Here is a 20,191-nt window from a genome sequence, read left to right on the forward strand (position 1 = left end):
TTGTGAGATTGTTAACCATTGTCATAGGGCAACATTTGTAGTAACTGTTAAATGAGAAACTATTTTGTTCTGTAAGCCTTCATCTTAAGTGAGAATTACAGCACAATTGGAAGAGTGTAGTCAATGTCACTGAACTGTGCATGTAGAAATTTTTGAAATGGTGTATATTTGGGTATGTGTATTTTCACCAAAAAACAAGTTGAGAAGTTAAAGGGTTAATATGTTGTGGGGTGTTAACCAATGTCATAAAACAACATGTGTACTACTGTTTCATGAGAAACTATTTGTTCTGTAAGCCTTCACCTGAAGTACAATAAAAAAAAAAGTGAAAATGTTGGTGTTTGAAAAGGACTACTTGGATTTCTAAGCAATGTCAGGAGAAAATCCATCATTTTTCCTACACATTTTATCTGAAATGATAGTTGGTCATAAAGAATGAGCATAATGAGTTCAGCGGAATATGAGAGCATTGCCTTCCATTCAGGTCATTTCCTGATCTTGGTGACTCTACCTCTCCTTCTCTCTTTCAGCTCTTGTATTCATAATGGTGACACATATTTCTCCTTTCTCTCCACAAGCCACATTTATAAATGTTTGATTAAGAAGGTGTCTCAACAAGAATTCTGTGCTTGGTCTTCACATTTTTTTTATATTGGCATCATCCCTATGTTTTTGTAAAGCTAACATTTTTGAGCAATTACACTGTGCCAGATACTGTGTTATGCACTTCCTATGTATGACCTCATGGAATCTTCGCCAAAACTTGAGGGGTGTGCTGTACTATAATCTAAATTTTGTGAATCTTAGACTTGAGGTGTGGACAGAGTAAGTATGAGATCACATATCTAGTAATGGGTGGAATCCATAATCCAGAAGCCTCACTATTAATCACCATAGTAAATTGCCACTTAATCACTCCTGTTTACTTTTTCTTTGTTTTTAGCTTAAAATATATGACCCATACTCTTAGCACTGCCTGAAATTCCAATACTTTGGAAAGTTAAAAATTATATATTATTAACAACTTATTGTCATTAAAGAGTGAGTAATTTGGTAATAATGATGATTAGGTTCTTGGACAGGACCAACTTCTAAACCTTACTGAGGTATCAAGAAGGTAGATGATGATGACAGTGATGAGGATGCTGCTGATGATAAGAACAGTGGTAGTAAGTATAATAACAGTCATTGAGTACTTATCATGTGTCAGGTTTTTCTTTAAGAATCTGATGTTTGTTCTCATAACTAAGGTGACCATTATATATATGACTGTAAGGGAAAGCAGAGATGCACTCATGTCCCATGATTTAATAATAATCCCCATGTCAGTGTGACGTTGCAATGTCAAAAATTCTTATGCTATAAGTCTGCAATTACTCTTCCTTCCCCCACAACTCTCAGCCTCAGACTCTTTAGCAACTTATCAGATAGTTGTTGAGTGAATGAATTGATGAATGAAAAAATGCTTTAATATAATTATTAACTACATAAATACACCCCTAAGATTAATGGATTCCTAAAAAAAATCAGGTTATATACCATCTTAGTAAATAGACAAACACCATTTTCTTGTTTCATAGAATTTTAGCTCACAGATTTATAAAATTAAGAACTGCGTGAATTATGTTACAAGTATATTTTATGGGAGAGCATCATGAGCAAATCAAAACTCCAATGGTTCCTGCGATTGTTAACAACTAATTTCTTGCTATCATTACTATCATTCCTACTATATGCTTTACAGTATGTTTTTTCTGGGCCTAATAAATACTATTCAATATGTTAACAACTTCTAAGAAAGATTGTCTTCTTTAGCTAAAAAAATAATTTATATTCAGAGCAGGAGTGAATGGTCACTACTAGAACAACCTATGAATCATCTTATGATAGGAAATTTATTGATTGAGACAGATGTCCATTTTTAAGAAAGGAATGGAAGAGCTAACTTTAGTTTTATTTAATTTTCTCCTTTTTTAATCTCCACGTTTATAGTAGACTAATAATCACTGGCATTACATGGCAAATATATCTGGAAAAAGACTGAAAGTGTATCTGATTCAAATGAAAAAGAACAAATCTAAAAGGTTTACTTAAATGGATATTTAGAAGTAACATGATGGGGGGTTAATACAAAATTAACCAGATTTCTAGAAATAGAGATATGACCACTTATGTATTGTGGAAGGTGGTCTTGCCTAGGTGTTGCACTGTATGTTTAATTTCATAATTTGTATTTTATGATTCAGTTTGAAAACAATCACTGTACTATTATCAATATTATAAAAATTAGTCCTGTATTAAAGCTTTCCCACATATTTTATGTGTGCAAACCTAATTTTTTATAGGTAAAGTGAATTTGATCTTTTATTCACATGCACATAGCTGAAATCTACTTTCTAGCAAAATTTATTAACTACATTTGTAAAATGATTTAGTCTTTATGGGCACTATTTTATACTTATTTAAAATAGGCAGTAACAAATTAAAATAGTAATTCACTGTTTACAAATGAATAGCAAAATGTGATACAAAAATTTGAATTTATTCAATAAAATGAAAATATATTCATTATGACTAATAGGAATGCCTAGCATATACTACCTATAAAGTTACTTAACATCAAGAGTAGTAGACATATAACTAATTTTGAAACAACATAAAATGTTTTCCTATATTACACAAACCTCAAGTACTCCACAGTAAAGAAGGGTCTGAAAAATAATTTATAAAAACACAGTATCCATTTCTCAAAACAAACAAAAATAGCAAAACAAAACCTCTCATACAGTTTGTTTAAAAGAAAAGAATTCCCAGGTTTTATCTTTAAAGGAGGAATGCAATGGAAAGGGAAATAATGCTTTTATTTATTTCCAGCATGTAATCCACATAAAAATCTCTTGAGCTTCACCAAAAGGTTATAAATGCTATTTATTTTACCATCACTTTTATATTTACATAAGGAGCTATGTGGTCTCAAATAAGTCACGTAACCTTTGTTGGACTCAATGTTCTAACGTAGAAGATGTGAGCTTCCTGAGGCACCTTCCTCTGAATAATCCTATCAGCCTATAAAATAAATGTTCTATCTTTGGACCTTTTCAGTGAAGTGCAGAAAGCATACAATATGACTGAAAAATAATGACAAGATGCATTTTGGTTTTAAATAAAGAAAGGTCGAAAACTACACATAACTTGTAAAACTAACCATGAAGAGTGAGAGGAGACACAAAGTGACAAGCACAAGAGGATAGACAGAGGGGTTAAGAGGCAAAGAGAGAAAGAGAGAGACTGGGAGAGAATGTGTCGCGTACACCAACAGGCCAGAGAAAAACTAGTACATATGCATATAGACAAGCAGATTCATAGTAGACATAGAAAGATACCAATTCATAGACAAAGACACACATAGCCGAGAAAGAAACAAATAGGAAGCGTGTGATGGGAAGAGAAACAGAGGGAAGGAAAACCTCCCACCACCATCCACCCCACACAGTAAACACGTGGAAGCACACTTAGGCATGCATCCACAAAAGTTCAGAGAACAAACAAAGAAATATGAAGAGTAATAAATTTTGAAAAGAACATAGAGTCAGAAATAGGTATGAAGATCATAGAGTGAAACCCTCAGAGAGAGAGAGAAACAAACAGGCTGGCTTTAATAACATTCACATTTTGTGAACCTTAAGAGTGTTATTGGAGCCGTGGTGGTGCAGTGGTTAAGAGCTCGGCTGCTAACTAAAAGGTCAGCAGTTTGAATCTACCAGCCTCTCCTTGGAAACCCTATGGGGCAGTTCTGTTCTGTCCTATAGGGTTGCTATGAATCGAAATAGACTCAACAGCAATGGGTTTGTTTTGTTTTGGTTAAGGGTATTATTATTGTTAAAGACTGCAAAAATAAAGTTATGTATTAGACAAACATGAGGATATTATCTCATTATTCTTAGCTGGAAAGATCCAGAAATTTAAAGTAAGGGCTGTATTCAGTTTGAAAGCCACACTTCCCATCTCTGCTTTAAATCGAAGCAACCCAAGTCAAGGCAAGGTAACAGTTTTGCAATGAACTCATTATAGGTCCATCACTCCTTAAAGGAATCGCTACATTACCTACAATACTTGTTTTTTTTTCCTCCTTTATAATGAAAAGTAAATGTGCAAAAGTAAGTGGTAAGTTGGCCAAATATGTAGAATGCAGCACATTAGAGTGAGCTTTGGAGAAAGGCATCTGCCACCAGAGATTGTGATGGCAGGACATTTTCGGAGATGCTGTGTGCTAAGGAACTGACATATTTGCATCCCAGCAACTATGACCTACCAGTTACAAGTACAAGATCCACTCTAGCCTTCAGATGAAAGAAGGGGTCGGAGAACACAGGGGAGAGATCTCCACTATTTGTTTTCTTCTCTAATGATTGAGAACTTCAGTTTTCATGAAGATCAAGACTGTCTCTCAGTGATTCATAAGCCATCTTTCCTTACTTTTTAAAAACTACTGCCTTGCATATTGACCTAAATCAGGCACTGACCATTTGTTTTCTAATCTTAAATCTATAACGTCAGGGGTGGGGGAACATAAGTATTGAGAAGAGACAATTAAATAATTTTTAAATGATTCCTGAACAAGATTCCAAACTCTATGACATTCTGATGACAAAAGCATGGCATTAAAATTATACTTTTGGTATAAAAGGCTGAAAACCTGTTGCCCAACTCATAGCAACCCTAAAGGACAGAGTAGAACTACCCCATAGGGTTTCCAAGGAGCTGCTGGTGGATTCGAACTGTCAACCTTTTGGTTAGCAGCCTGAGCCACTGTGCCACATAAGTCTACACAAGATGATGTTCATACTCTTAATTTTCCACCTTAAACAATTTTAACTTTTAAATCTGCTGCAGAACAGATAAAATCTTGAGTCAGTTTCATAATTCATAAAACCATTGTTATGTAATTAGTTCTCTCACATTTCCTACAATTATAAATTGTTGTGTTTCCTTTTGTGATATCAAAATATACTGGTATATTGTGGAATATTTTGGGGCATCCCTCTTCCTTGTCCCCTTCCTAAAAGGAATGCTCTTATTTGTGTTGTTATATGGCTACAAAATGTAATTATTAGAACATTACATTTCCTTCACATGCAAGTGTCTGTTCTTTACATGGTTCTTTTGAAAATTGTTAACGGAAGACATTGTTCATTTTTCAATAAAATAAAATTCAACTAAAAATGTTTTACTTTATCATATAACAGAGAAAGTGTTGATATATAAAAATAAAAGGGGATTTTTTTGTCAAATACCTACTAGCTTGAGTTTTAGAGATCTAAGCACACATTTTGATTTTAATGTCAAAATTGGTACTTATTTCAGTTCATAAATATTTTATCAGTCAGGTAAGTAATCGGTTATAAGAACTTCAGCATCATTAGTTTAAAAATATAATAAATAACCTGGCACAATTCAAAATAAAGTCTCTATAATTTTCCTTTCAAATAATCTACATACAGAAACTTTTCTCAGTATAGTTTCTTCGTAGCTCTCAGTTTAGTTGGGTGCTGATGAATAATAAGTAATTCTTTAGAGAAAATTGTGCCATTTTTGAAAGAAACCATTTTATATGAAAATTATAGTTCTGCACTCTCTTCTTGACATGGATTTGTTCCCAGTTTAAAGGACTACAATTTGCTTTATATTTGCATGGAACAAAGTTAACCAGTATTTAAAATGCTCAGTAAGCTAGTGGAACAGTGCTGGACGAGGGGTTTCAAAACATCTTTGAAAGGTCAAAAGTTGCTGGAAAATGGGGATATATAAAGCCTTGGGTACAGAGAAAGCTAACTCACGCAGAATCTGGAGAGTGTTTGGATAAAAATTGCCATGATGGATAGGGTAAGAAGTGGGTTAAAATTGTAGGACTGGAAGTCTGTAGAAGTCTTTTCTTAGCACTTACAAACAGGCAACACTAAACATAAACCACAACAAACAAACAAACAAAGAGTCTCTGGTGATTTTCTAAAGAAATTGAACTTGATACCTGTAGAGAACCAGGGAAGCTGGAATTCTGGCATTAGCCCCTAAGAATAAAATTCTCTGCATTATAGCCTTTGAAGTTATCCTTCAGGAGGAGAGCTGCTCTCAGCCCTAACACTTCAGTAAAACATTCCAGTCAACAAGATCCACCCAAGTCTTAGAGCTCTCAGTCAGCCTTTCTATTTTCTAATTCTTATATATAAATATATAAACCATCACTTCTTATAGAACAAAGTCTACAACCCGGTAAGAGAAAATAACAAAGCAATGAACAAATTACTTGAAATACACAACTTAAAAAAGCTGACCTACAAAAAAATACAAAATAAATAAACACTCTTATGGCGCGGTGGTTAAGCGTTTGGCTGCTAACCAGAAGGTTGGCAGTTCGAATCTACCAGGTGCTACTTGGAAACCCTATGGGGCAGTTCTACTCTGTCCTACAGGGTCACTGTGACGGAATCAACTGGACGGCAACAGGTTTGTTTTTTTGTTTCTATCTATAAAGAAATTATAACATCATTAAAAACTCTCCCACAATAAAAATGCCATGCCCAGTTGGCTTTACAATTGAATTCTTTAAAACACTTTGGGAAGAAATAATACCAATCTTCAACAATTTCTTCCAGAAAAAAGACAAAGAGGGAATACTACCCAACTTGTTTTAAGAGGCCAGCCTGACATTGATACCAACACTTGACAAGGATATTAGAAGAAAGAAAAAATACAGGTAAATATCTATCACAAACCAAGACACAAAAATCCTAAACAAAACATTAGAAAATTGAATCCAGCAATCTGGAAAAAGTATAACACATCATGACCAACAGAGTTTATCTCAGGAATTCCAGAGTCGCTTCACATTCAAAAACCAATGACTGTAACTCACTATGTTCACACAAAGGGAGAAAAATAACATAAGCATTTAAATAAATGCAGAGAAAGTATTTGACAAAGTGCAATACTCATTCATGATAAAATCTTACCAAACTGGGAATAAAGGGAGATTCCTTAATCTGTTTAAGAGGATTGTCAAAAAAATTCTACAAACCCCACCATATTTAATGATAAATTTTGGAAAACTATCCGCCTCAAATAGGGAATGAGACACAGTTTTTCATTATCATGACTTCTATTTAACATTGTTTTAGAACCTGTGCAATAAAGCAAGAAAAAGAAATTTAAAAATAATAAAGATTGAAAAGAAGAGAAACTTCCTTTATTTGATGATGACATAATTGTGATCATAAAAAACCCCAAAGATTGGAATCGAACAACCAGAATGACAATAATGAGAATGGTCACACTTTGTAAAGAATATAAACAATGCCAATGAATAATTTGTGTAGAAATTGTTGAATGTGAACCTAAACAGCTGTGTAAACCTTCACCAAAAACACAATAACATATTATTTAAAATCCTAAAGATTCTACAAACAATTAGTATTAATAAGTAAATTTAGAAAGGTCACTGGATGCATGTTCAATATATAAAAATAATTGTATTTTATACACCAGCAATAAAGTGAAAATAAAACTTAAAACTTATATAGTAGAATCAAAAATCATCAAATACCTGGGATTATATCTAATAAAACACGTGTAGTACCTCTGGACTGAAAACTTCAAATATTGCTAAAAGAGCATTTTGAAATACCTAAATAAATGGAGGGAGGATATAGCATGTTCACAGATTAGATGACTCAATATTGCAAAGATGTCAATTGATCTACCGATTCAACTCAATCCCAATTAACATCCTGTCAGACATTGTGTAGAAATTGACAAATCAGTTGTAGAATTTATCTGGCAATCTAAAAATACTAAAACAGCTAAGGCAATCTTCAATAAGAAGAAAAAAGTTGGAGGGTTTATACTATTAAATCCCATTTTTTTAAATAAAATGATTAAAAGTAAGCCACTGTGGTATTTGTACAAAGATAGACATAATTGAATAGAAGAAAATAGAGACTGCAGAAGCATATTCATATATAAATGCTCATTTGAGTACAGAAGTGCCATTGCAGTACAGTGGGGAAAGGATTTTTTTTAATAAATGATGATGGATCAATTGGTTTACTTTTATTATATATTCATAAACATCATTTAGTTTAAAAAATAAGTATGTATTATTTTGATAAACGTTCTCAGTAATAGATTTAAAAATTATACAAGATAGAAAGTTGAAGACTCACAAGTTAAATAAGTAAATGGAAGAAAGAATGAATGAGTCTAGAAACAAGCAAGCACTTTTGGGTATGGTGTTAGCATTCATTAATTATTGATTAAGTACATTGTAGGTAAGAATAAGTAATTTTGATTTTTTGAGACTTAGTGAAATTGGTTACCTCCATCTTTGTCATCTATACTGTCAAGGTATACCTGAACACTGAATTAATCACTTCATCACTGTTCTAGTCTAATTATTTGAAATAATTCATGCAAGGAATAGTGGTGTGCATTTTGGCATTTGATCATTAGTGTGTCATCTTTTACAATCACCGTTCTTTCCATTCCAACAAATCACACACACACACACACACACACACACACACACACACACACCCCACTCCCATAAAGCACCCAAGGAACAAAACAAATACGAACACATGTAACATTTAACACGTGTGACAAGAGGAGATGGTTAATGTCTAACCTTTATCCACTGGAGATTTGTCTGCTTGAGCTTATTTTCAAGTTTATCTTGCTCTTCCGGGCTTATGGGAGCGCTTACAAGCACTGTTCCCCCAGTTTCATTTAATTGTTTTAGAATTCCCCGGCGCAGGGGCAACTCTTCCACCAGTAACTGAAACAGACAAATGCAACAATGTTTAAAATGAATTACAGCACAATTCCAACTACCTTGATTTCGCCTCTATTGATTAGTCTATAAAAATGAAGCAACTTGACCAAAGGCCCGCTAGTACCTCAAATACCAACAGTTTTCTACAGAGTGCAGAGCTGATGGACTGAAACACTCACTCCCAAATAGATAAACCTATCCTAGAAAGGACTAAATTATCTTAATCCTCAGAGATTTTTTTTTAAGAGAAAAATGTTAGGTGGTATAATAAGCTCTAAAACAATGCCCTAAACAGAGTTAGAGTCTGAAAACACATCACTGTCACAAATAGAACAATCTGAATAAATGCATCACCGTCTCAGGTACTAAGACACCATACTGTAACACACCAGTGAGTAAGAATTTACACCATATCTTAAGAGATAATTACCATTTACTGAGTGTGTACCAGGTGCCAGACACTGTGTTAATCTCTACACATATATTATTTTTAGTTGATCAGCATATTATAATAACTCTATAAGGTAGATCATGTTATCTTTATATAGAAGGAAACTGAGACATAGAGTTCAAATATCAAGTTCAAGGACACAAAGACAGCAAGCGATAGAGCTGCAATTCAAACTTGGGCAGTTTCATTGCAGAACTCCTGTTTTTAACTCCTCCACATCCTTGGATTTCTCTTATTCATTCAGTATCACACTTTAAGTGCCCTTCCCCGAGTCCTACAAAACCATGATGATGCTAATAGCTGTATTTTATTCATTGATATCATCTAGAGCTGTACTGTTCAATACAGTATCCACTAGCCACATGGGATAAGTTGAATTTAAATTAATTGCATTTGACCTCAATATGTAAAAATATCAGTTTCTCAATCACACTAGTGACCTTTCAAGTACTCAAAAGTCACATATGTCTTGTTGTTGTTGTTAGGTGCCGTCGAGTCAGTTCCAACTCATAGCGACCCTATGTACAACAGAATGAAACACTGCCTGGTCCTGCGCCATGCTCCCAATCGTTGTTATGCTTGAGCCCATTGTTGCAGACACTGTGTCAATCCATCTCACTGAGAGTCTTCCTCTTTTTCGTGGACCCTGTACTTTACCAAGCATAATGTCCTCCAGGGACTGATCCCTCCTGATAGCATGTCCAAAGTATGTAAGACATAGTCTCACCATCCTTGCTTCCAAGGAGCATTCTGATTGTACTTAACGTTTTCACTGGCTAATTCTTTTCAGAAGTAGAATGCCAGGTCCTTCTTCCGAGTCTGTCTTAGTCTGGAAGCTCAGCTGAAACCTGTCTGCCATGGGTGACCTTGCTGGTATCTGCATACTGGTGGCATAGCTTCCAGCATCACAGCAACATGCAAGCCCCCACAGTACAACAAACTGACAGACACATGGGGGTACATATGTCTAGTGACTACCAAAACAGACAATGCGGAACATTTCCATCATCACAGAAAGTTTTATTGGACAGAGCTGATCGATTTTGTCCAAAGAGAAAAGAAAATCGATGCATATTTAATTGCATGAATGCCGCCAAAGATATCCTTTAAATTAGTTATCAATTTTATTGCTAAATATGACACTCAATAAATTAAGGAAAGATGAATTTCCAAGGATGGACTGAGTTCATTTTTCCATGACATACACCCATTGCCGTCGGGTCGATTCCGACTCATAGTGACCCTATAGGACAGAGTAGAACTGCCCCAGAGGGTTTCCAAGGAGCGCCTGGAACTGCTGACCTTTTGGTTAGCAGCTGTAGCTTGTAACCACTACACCACCAGGGTTTCCATGATATAACCAACTACAAATAAAGTAGAGTTTCCAAACCTTTCATTTTTGAATCTCAAATACCTCCTGCAATGCTTAACATATAGTTGTTGTTGTTAGGTACCCTCAACTTGGTTCTGACTCATAGCAACCCTAGGTACAACAGAAGGAAACTCTGCCCGGTCCTGTGCCATCCTCGCACTTGTGCTATGTTTGAGCCCATTGTTGCAGACACTGTGTTAATTCATCTAGTTGAGGGTCTTCCTCTTTTTTGTTGACCCTCTACTTTACCAAGCATGATGCCCTTCTCCAGGGACTGGTCCCTGCTGATAACATGTCCAAAGTAAGTGAGATGAAATCTCACCATCCTCACTTCTAAGGAGCATTCTGGCTGTACTTCTTCCAGTACAAATTTGTTCATTCTTCTGGCAGTCCATGGTATATTCAATATTCTTCGCCAACACCATAATTCAAATGCATCAATTCTTCTTCAGTCTTCCTTATACACTGTCCAGCTTTCACATGCATATGAGGTGATTGAAAATACTGTGGCTTGGATCAGTCACCTTAGTTCTAAAAGTGACATCTTTACTTTTTAACACTTGAAAGAGGTATTTTCCAGCAGATTCTCCCAATCATTAGTAATTATCAATGCATCTTGATTGCATGTTTGATCAATTTCAGACCACAGAAGTTGGTAAAAATCTTCAATTTGTTTACTTTTGGCATTAGTGGTTGGTGCATAAATTTGAATATTACTCTTATAATTGGTCTTCCTTGTAAAGGTATGGATATTATCCTATCACTGACAGTGTTGTACTTCAGCATAGATCTTGAAATGTTCTTTTGGACGATGAATATGACCTGTTCCTCTTCAATTTGTTATTCCAAGCATAGTAAACCATATGATTGTCTGATTCTAAACGGCCAATACCAGTCCATTTCAGCTTACTAATGCCTAGGATATCGATGTTTATTCCGTTTCATTTTTGACGACTTCCAATTTTCCTAGATTCATACTTCGTATATTCCACATTCTGATTATTAATGGATGTTTGCAGCTGTTTCTTCTCATTTTGAGTCATGCCACATCAGCAGATGAAGGTACCGAAAGCTTGACTCCATCCACATCATTAAGGTAGACTCTACCTTGAGGAGGCAGCTCTTCCTCAGTTGTATTTTGAGTGCCTTCCAACCTGAAGGGCTCATCTTTTGGCACTATATCAGACTGTTCCACCGCTACTCTTAAGATTTTCACTAGCCAATTTTTTTAGAAGTGGATTGCGAGTTTCTTCTTCCTAGTCTGTCTTAGTCTGGAAGCTCCGCTGAAATCTGTCCACCATGGTTGACGCTACTAGTATGTGAAATACGAGTGACATAGCTTCCAGCATCACAGCAACATGCAAGGCACCACAGTTCGACAAAATGACAGATGAATGGTGGTAACATACAGTAGGTGCTGAACGTTTGTTTACCGAATTTAGCAATATTTTTATTTTTATACTTTTTCCCTGTTCTGTTGCAAATTTCTTGTTTCACAGAAATAAATGGCTGACATTGGACTCTAATTTACATGTGCAAACCAACTGAATCATTGATAAAGGAGCAATTCCATTTCCATTTGAATGTTCGACCTTGTAAAATGAGGATAATAGCAACCGTTTTGAAAGTTTGATATGAAGATTAAATAAAATAGCAGATGGAAATGCGTCTAATTCTTGGCACATAATAGGGGATGATTAAATGTTAATTTGTTTTCCCCTTTCACCTTCCCTTCAAAATTTAAAATAAAGCATATCCAAAGGGTTTCTTTCCTAAAACTAAAGCCATGAAAATTAATCCATCTGTACAACCAGAGCATATCAGTCAGCCATGTGAGGTAATTAGTAATAAGCAGACATCACAGTAGGAAGGCATGAAAAGCCACTTGAATAAGCTGGATGTCTATTCAACCAGTATGGTGTGTGAACCAACACCACGCCTCTCACTTTCAGACAACATAAACCAAAATAAAACATTGCTTCAGGCGAATCGAATGCCTTTAATTGGAGGCTGAAGTACTGCCATTGATTTTGCAATTAAGATCTTCCTTAGCAAGTGGGATTCTTTTTTTAATAAAGACTCTCTCCAAATCTCCAGGTATGCGGCTTAAGATATATTGAAAAAGGGACTCCCATTTAGATTTAGATTTTATGATTCCTCATTTTGTTCTTTAATATTTGAAAATATTTGGAGCTGTGGAATTCTCAAATAAGTCTAAAAATAATTTGAATTTAGTTTTAAAAATAACTGCCATGCATTATACACACACACAAACTCACACACATATATAATAAATTTATACCCACAGGAAAAAAACTATGCATTTCTAAACAAAATACACTAGTTGGGAACCACTGGGTTAAGACAAAATAAAATTGTGAGAAAAACACTTTAGTGAGGAACTATAAATAAACTAATGAGCAGGAAATCAATGACTAAATATACTAAAAAATAGATTCATACCCTCTTTATACAAGTAGGCCCTCGGGGATTTTAGAAAATAAAATTACCTTGACTTGATCAAGCTTTTCTTTTAGCTGCTGCTCATTTCCAGGTTCAAGTGGAATCCTAGTAACGTTATCTGCTTCTTCCAACCATAAAACAAACTCATTTAAATCTCTTTGAAATTCTGACAAAATATTCTTTTGTTCTTCTAGCCTGGAGAAAAAAAAGAATAAAATTGTTACAAACAACATGTTTCTCAAACTTTCTCTTTTTTTAAAGCAAACTAAAAAAAAGAAAGAAAGAAAACCAACATGGCCAACAGGTTCCGGAAAATAAGTAGTTTAAAGGATGTTAACAATATGTTGGAAACCCTGGTGACGTAGTGGTTAAGAGCTATGGCTGTTAACTAAAATGTTGGCAGTTTGAATCCACCAGGTGCTCCTTGGAAACCCTATGGGGCAGTTCTACTCTGTACTATGGGGTCACTTTGAGAAGAACTCGACAGCAATGGGTTTGTGTTTTTGGTAACAATGCATCATTTCATTTAAGACAAATCCATTCACTTTGAACAACGCAAGTTCAATATTTCGAAAATCTCTAAAAGATAAGAGATTAAAATTGGTCAAAAAATTCTGCTTTTTAAAATCCACCAACATTATGTCATTACACTAGAGCAAGATTTCTCAATCTCAGCAATACTGACATTTGGGGCTGGTGATTCTTTGTTTTGGGAGGCTGTCCTGTGTATTTTAGGATGTTTAATAGCATCCCTGGCCTCTATCCACCAGATGCCAATAACACCCCCCAACCCAGACAGTTATGACAACCAAAAATGTTTCTAAGCATTGACAAATGTTCTTCCCCTGGAGAACAAATTGCATCTGATAGAGAGCCACTGCATGAAGGAGCACATTGGAAAATTGAAGGACAAAAGTTCAAATAAAGGGAATTAAAATAAAAACACTAAGTTATCGCATGCTAAAATGATTTCCGAATTATGACTCACAAATCATTTTGAGAAAAGAGGAAACTTGATTTGAAATAGTTAACATTTGCTGTATTTGTTGTTGTTAGTTGCCACTGAGTCCATTCCAACTCCTAGCAACCCAATGCGTGCAGAGTAGAATTGTACAGGGTAGAATTGTACTCCAGAGAGTTTTCAAGGCTGTGACTTTTCAGAATCAGATCGCCAGGCCTGTCTTCTGAGGCTCCTGTAGGTTAACGCTTAACCATTAATGCCGCTTAGGGACTCCATGTTGCATTAGTGGAAGTTTTTAGTTATAAAAAATGTTATTCACTTATCCATAAAGGTTTTCTTATGTATTGGGTACACCGTATTTCACCATTCATCTGTTATTAAGCGTTTAGTTTGTTCCCAATTGTTCAATATCATAAATAACTCTGTCGTAAACACATTTGTTTATGTATTTTGGTTCATATATCTGATAATGTCCTTAGAAGATGGAAAAGAAGTTAACAATAAGAATATTAAGGATTTAGATACACATTGCTAATTATCTTTGCAATACTAGTAATAAGAACACATAAATTCCCAGCAACAGTTATAAAATACTTGTCTCACCACACTTTTACCACTACTGACCATTACAAATCATATATTTGATAGAAGAAAAACAGTTCGCCATAAGTGTTTCACATTATTTTCTGCATTAATAGGAAAGTTGAAAATGTGTTGTTGTGTGTGTGTGTGTGTGTTTGTCATGTATGTTTCTACTATTGTCTGCTATATCTGTTGCCTATTTTTCTTCAAGGTTTTCTTATTTATTTGTAAGAGCTCTTCTCACATTATTTAAAAATATATTTATTGGGAATAATTTGTCAAGCTTCCATTTAGCCTTTTAGTGTTGTTTTTGTTTGTTTCAAAATCAAAAGTTATCAGTTTTGTCTACGTTATTTCTTTCATTGATATTATTCTTAAAATTGTGTCCACTTACAATTGTTTAGCTACTCACCTTTACTTTATTCTGGATTTTTATACTAACATTTCAAAAAATAAATGTTTAATCCATTTTAAATTTACTAAAGACTTAAATTTCTGACTTTGAAGGGCTTTTGGTAAATTGATATTTTCCCCCAATAAAATCTCTTCTCTATCAATGTGTGGTACTTTCTTCACTGTATTTCATGTTTTTCGAAGTATTAGGGTTCTCTTTGCTTATCTACTGCAGATTTTTGTGACAGAAACGCACTACTTCAATCAATGCAGCTTTAAAATAGGTTTTAATTTCTGGTGGGTTAAGCCTTCTCTCCTCCACCTGAGTTCGTCTAAGTTCTTACGTACTTATGTAATATGAGAATCATTTAGTCAAGTTACAAAATAAATCTCACTGGGGATTTGGATTTCATTAAATTAATAAATGAGTTTGTGGAGAATTATTGTCTTCCCAATATAAGTCTGCTAAATTGTCTATGTTTATAGTGTATTTGGACAGTGAGAGTATCTGGGACTCATCTGTGCACTATAAATAATTAAGTGCGTTTTATAATTAACCTTCAGCATCAGTTTGAAAGGCAGAGACTTGCATATGATTTTATGGATATTAACCGAATACTAATTTGGAAAACTCTTAAGAACTCCCAGATATACTAAATCATCATTTAAAAAGTAAATGCTTTGGCTAAGCCATTTGCCATAATATTTCTTGTCACATAGTGTTTGTGAAACTTTTTCTGATGATTTAATTTTTTATTAAAAGTACAGCATCTTCTTTTAAAATATGAAAACACTTGGCAGTCATTTCTTGTCGAAATTTGTTTTTTATACTTTGAAATATAAAAAATAACATGGTGCCAATATCCCACTGGGACCTTGTTATAATCTGCTTTTCGAAGCGCATGTGTTTTCTGAAATTTCAAAAGCCACGATTTGAAGTTTTAAAAGCTGCAATTTGAATTTATGTATTCAGATGATTGCAGAAAAACAAAGGAACGCAGTTAGCATTTCCAGGCTTGTCTCTTGACAGAAAAGTTTAACCGTGTTTTATATTGGCATTCTTTACATGAAGTGTTATTTCTTTGTTTACCTACTTGCTTAACGCTTATGGTAGGATTTATTCAGGCATGTGGTAGTAATAATAATGAATGGGGTATTTAACATTACCCATCTGCAATTAAGTGCTAAATATTTTACTTTTAGACGCATTTCAATACATTTAGGTATTTTTTGAAAAGAATGCTTCTGTTTGAAATATTGACTCTGTTACCGTTTATATTATGAATGCTCTTAACACAATTGAAGGAAGCACATATCATGATGGTGGGAAATTTGCATAGTCAGAAAGGAAGAGTTACCAATGTGTCTCTAAACTCAAGGAATTTAACAATGACTCTTAATGAACATTTTCTGTGGGATTGCTCTTATGGTAACAGAAAAAGACTGCCAAGTCACATGGCATGATTTAAGGAGTGATCTACCAAGTATTCCAGATGAAGTGCTAGATATTTTCACATTTGCATTTCTTTTAATACTGAATTCATCCTCCGTGTTGCTTTCTTAATGTCCTCAATGAAGAAATTGAATCTAAGGAGTTTTAAATACCATATATATCCAAATATGGAGCCTTGGTGGTGCAGTGGTTAAGCATTAAGGCTGCTAACCAAAAGGTCGCAGTTTGAATCCACCAGCTGCTTCTTGGAAACCCTATGGAACAGTTCTACTCTATCCTATAGGGTCTCTATGAGTTGGAATTGACTTAACGACAATGGGCTTGGCTTGGCTTGGGCTTAACCTATAAACTTTTAGGAATGTAGATAGAATCATCGTTTATCTATGTATAGTACTGATTAATTTGATTGCACATATTAATGAAAAATTTTATATAATACAAACTATTATATTAATTAAAAATATCACATTTTCTTACTCATGTATGCAACAATTTTGTTCCAGTTCTTCACATGGAGCTTCAATATTAGAGTTGTCAACCTGATGGGTTCATTTTTTGAGTCATCTAACAATAGCATCATCTTTACTTGTACTCATGGACACTGTACCTTGTACCCAGGTACAGTATTGATGAATCCATGTATAATATTTCATTGGAAATTTTATTCCATGCCACAGTCATTGTATAAGACAGTTTTATATTATGTAAAGACAATTTTTTTGTTTTACTGTACCATATGTCCATAAGCTACACTATGCGACCACTTGCTGAATTGCTTTTAAAATGGATCTTTCCTGAGCTTGCTTACAATAACATTCAACACTTAAAATTGTGACATCATATCACCAAAGTTAACCACCGTACAATGCTAAACTTGTTTTCTTCCAGTTTTTTGTTTTGTTTTGTTCTGCATTTTGCTCCTCTATCAGGTGATCTCTATAAGCAACCAAAATAAGCATCAACTGAAATTCTAGTCAATATATCTTTCGTAGTCAGTACTATTGTTTTGAGAAAAGTAAAATAAGTGAGTGTCTTGTAATCTGACAAACTCTAGAAGGATTTGGATATAAGGTGATGTTTTCTAGAGAAAAAAAGAAAACAACACTCATATTTAGGCACACATAGTAACTTCCTCAGCTAACACCCTGTACAGGACAGCATCAGAATCAGAACCCAGGCTTTTTAAATCAACATGCCTCCCATAGCTGACCAGTGCTTGATGTCAAACAGTTAGACATTAATTCATTTTGCCTAAAGTTCGTGCCTTGTTAAAATGAAATACTCCTGAGCAGGATAACACATCAAAACTTCTCAGTCATTTATGCCTCAATATTAAGGAAATAATTAGCTATGTGAGGTCAGATGTGGAGAATGAAAAGGAAAAGAATGAAGGTTAGCAGAGAGAGTTACTGAGAGGAAAAGAAGTCCAAATATAATCCCTGCCATTTATTAGCTAAGTAGTGAAGTTGGGCAACTTGAACTCTTGTGAACTTGGGCAACTTGGGACTCTTTTTTTTTCTCTATAAGCCTCAGTTTCTTTGTCTTAAAATTGGGACGATAATTACTTCATACTGTGGTTGTGAGGATTAAATTTGCTCGCAGAAACCCCAGTTTTAGACAAGTACTTCATTAATTAATAGTCAGCATTCAATAAATGCTAAAGAAAATAAGAAGTACAAAAAAGGGAGAATTTGGATACTAATCTTGCTTTTTCTATCTCAGAATTTTGCCTAAGCCCACATGTTTATATACATAAAAATATTTATAATACACGTACAAGTACACAGGGGGGCCATTTGAAATTGAGCTTTTTGATAAGCCATCTGACAGCTCTATCGCTCTCCTCTGGAAAATTCTCTGACAAATATTGCTAGGGAAACACAATAGAGTCTTTATGTCAATCTGTGGGTAAACGTGTCACCAGATGAGATTTCGAGGTGTAGCATATGTGTGATTACAATGCAACAAACATCTCCTGAATGTTTACTAAGTGCAGTAACTGTTCCAATCTCCAGTGATATGGCAGTTAATATAGGCAACAAGCCTTGCCCTCATGGAGCTTACATTCTGTTGGAGGCAGGCAGACAATAGACAAGATAAAGAAATAAAATATATAGAAAGTGACATAGTGATAAGGGCTGCAGAGAGAAAAATGAAGCAAGGAATAGAGATAAAGGTAGAGAATATTGAGTATAGGAGGGGAGTGGTTGTAATTTTATAGAGCGAGATCACAGAAGGCCTCATTGAGAAAGAAGCATTTGAGTAAAATCTTCATGGTAGGGACTAGCTAGCTGCTCATTGAATAACTGGAGTCTTTTTTTTAAGTAGCAGTTAGCTGTCATTTCTCAGTCTCCCTTACAGTTGTTTTTAGATGCTGTGGAGTGGATTCTGACTCATGGTGACCCCACATGGGTATGGTTATATGACTGCATTCTCGCCAATGTAATGTGAGTAAAAGTGATGCTCACTACTTCTAGGCTTGGCTCATAACCCCTTCACCCTGCCTGCACACAAGTGATACTCCTTGCTCTTTCTCTTTCTAATGTACAAAACCACAGTGACTTTGAAAGTCACATGTTAAATATGCTGGAGTCACGAGATGAAAGTAGCCTGGGTCCCGGATCGACCATTTGGAGGGAAGTTTCTTGTTGACCAGAAACAACCATTTTGAATTTTATATGAGTGAGAAGTGTTAAGCCACTAAGATTTTCGTATTTGTTATAGCAGCTTCAATGAATTTTAGGTAATAAAGAAATGAGGGAGGTGAGGGAGTAAGTTATACAAATATCAGGAAGAAGTGTCGCAGCTGCGACGGTTGTCGGGGCGGTGGAGACAATAACCAATGCCACAACTCTTACAGAGAAGTGGGGTCAGGAGGGTCACTCTGAGGAGTTGAACCCTGGCTTCAGTCCCAGGAGTTTATTTTATAGTAAATACAGTAAGCAGTAAAACAAATAACAGAACAATGGGCTTTGGGTGAGTAACAATAAGTTTTGGGCAAGGGAGAAGGAATTCAGGTAAACAAGCCAATCAGTAACAGGACAATAGGTTTGGGAAAACAAGTCATGCCTAATCTCTTTCTCATCGCTGACAAGTCTCCAACATGTCGTATACAGCATAGACGCCTGTGGGGGATGCAGTTGTCAATAGTGCAGCCATGTTTAAATGGCATATATCCCCACAAAGAAGAGTATTCTAAGTAGAGGATACAGAAAGTGTCAAGGTCCTGAGGTAGGATCGTGGTCAGAATGTTAAAAAAACACGAAACAACAACAAACAGCAATGAAGTGAACTAAGTGTTTGGAATTTAATGAGAGAAGGGGAGAGTAGCAGAAAATAAGGTAAGAAAATCTAATCTTAAGGGATTCGGCCTAGAATTCCAAGGCCTTCATAATTCATATTCCTTGTTTCCTGTCACTACCACCTATCTGTCAGATTGTCATACTCTGGTGGCTTGTGAGTTAATATGATGCTGGAAACTAGGTCACAGGTATTTCAAATACTACCAGGGTCACCCATGGTGGACAGGTTTCAGTGGTGCTTCCTGAATAAGAAAGACTAAGAAGAAAGGCCTGGTGGTCTACTTCAAAATTAGCCAATGAAACGCTATGGATCATAACGTAATATTGTCTGATGTAGTGCTGGAAGATGGGTCCCCTAGGTTGTAAGATACTCAAAATACACAGTGG

At 35.1% G+C, this 20,191-nt stretch overlaps 1 protein-coding gene across 1 annotated transcript in view; it reads right to left on the reverse strand.

Annotated features, from left to right (window-relative positions):
* The window catches only part of DMD (dystrophin), a 2,372,918-nt gene that overhangs the window by 903,718 nt on the left and 1,449,009 nt on the right, over positions 1-20,191 (reverse strand). The window contains exons 46-47 of the mRNA XM_004386236.2: positions 13,161-13,308; positions 8,681-8,830 (exon numbers count right to left, since the gene is read on the reverse strand). Coding sequence (XP_004386293.1) covers positions 8,681-8,830; positions 13,161-13,308 — 298 coding nt within the window. The remainder of the gene's footprint in view (positions 1-8,680; positions 8,831-13,160; positions 13,309-20,191) is intronic.

This window comes from Trichechus manatus, unplaced genomic scaffold (genome assembly GCF_000243295.1).
Source record: "Trichechus manatus latirostris isolate Lorelei unplaced genomic scaffold, TriManLat1.0 scaffold00159, whole genome shotgun sequence".
NCBI lineage: Eukaryota > Metazoa > Chordata > Mammalia > Sirenia > Trichechidae > Trichechus > Trichechus manatus.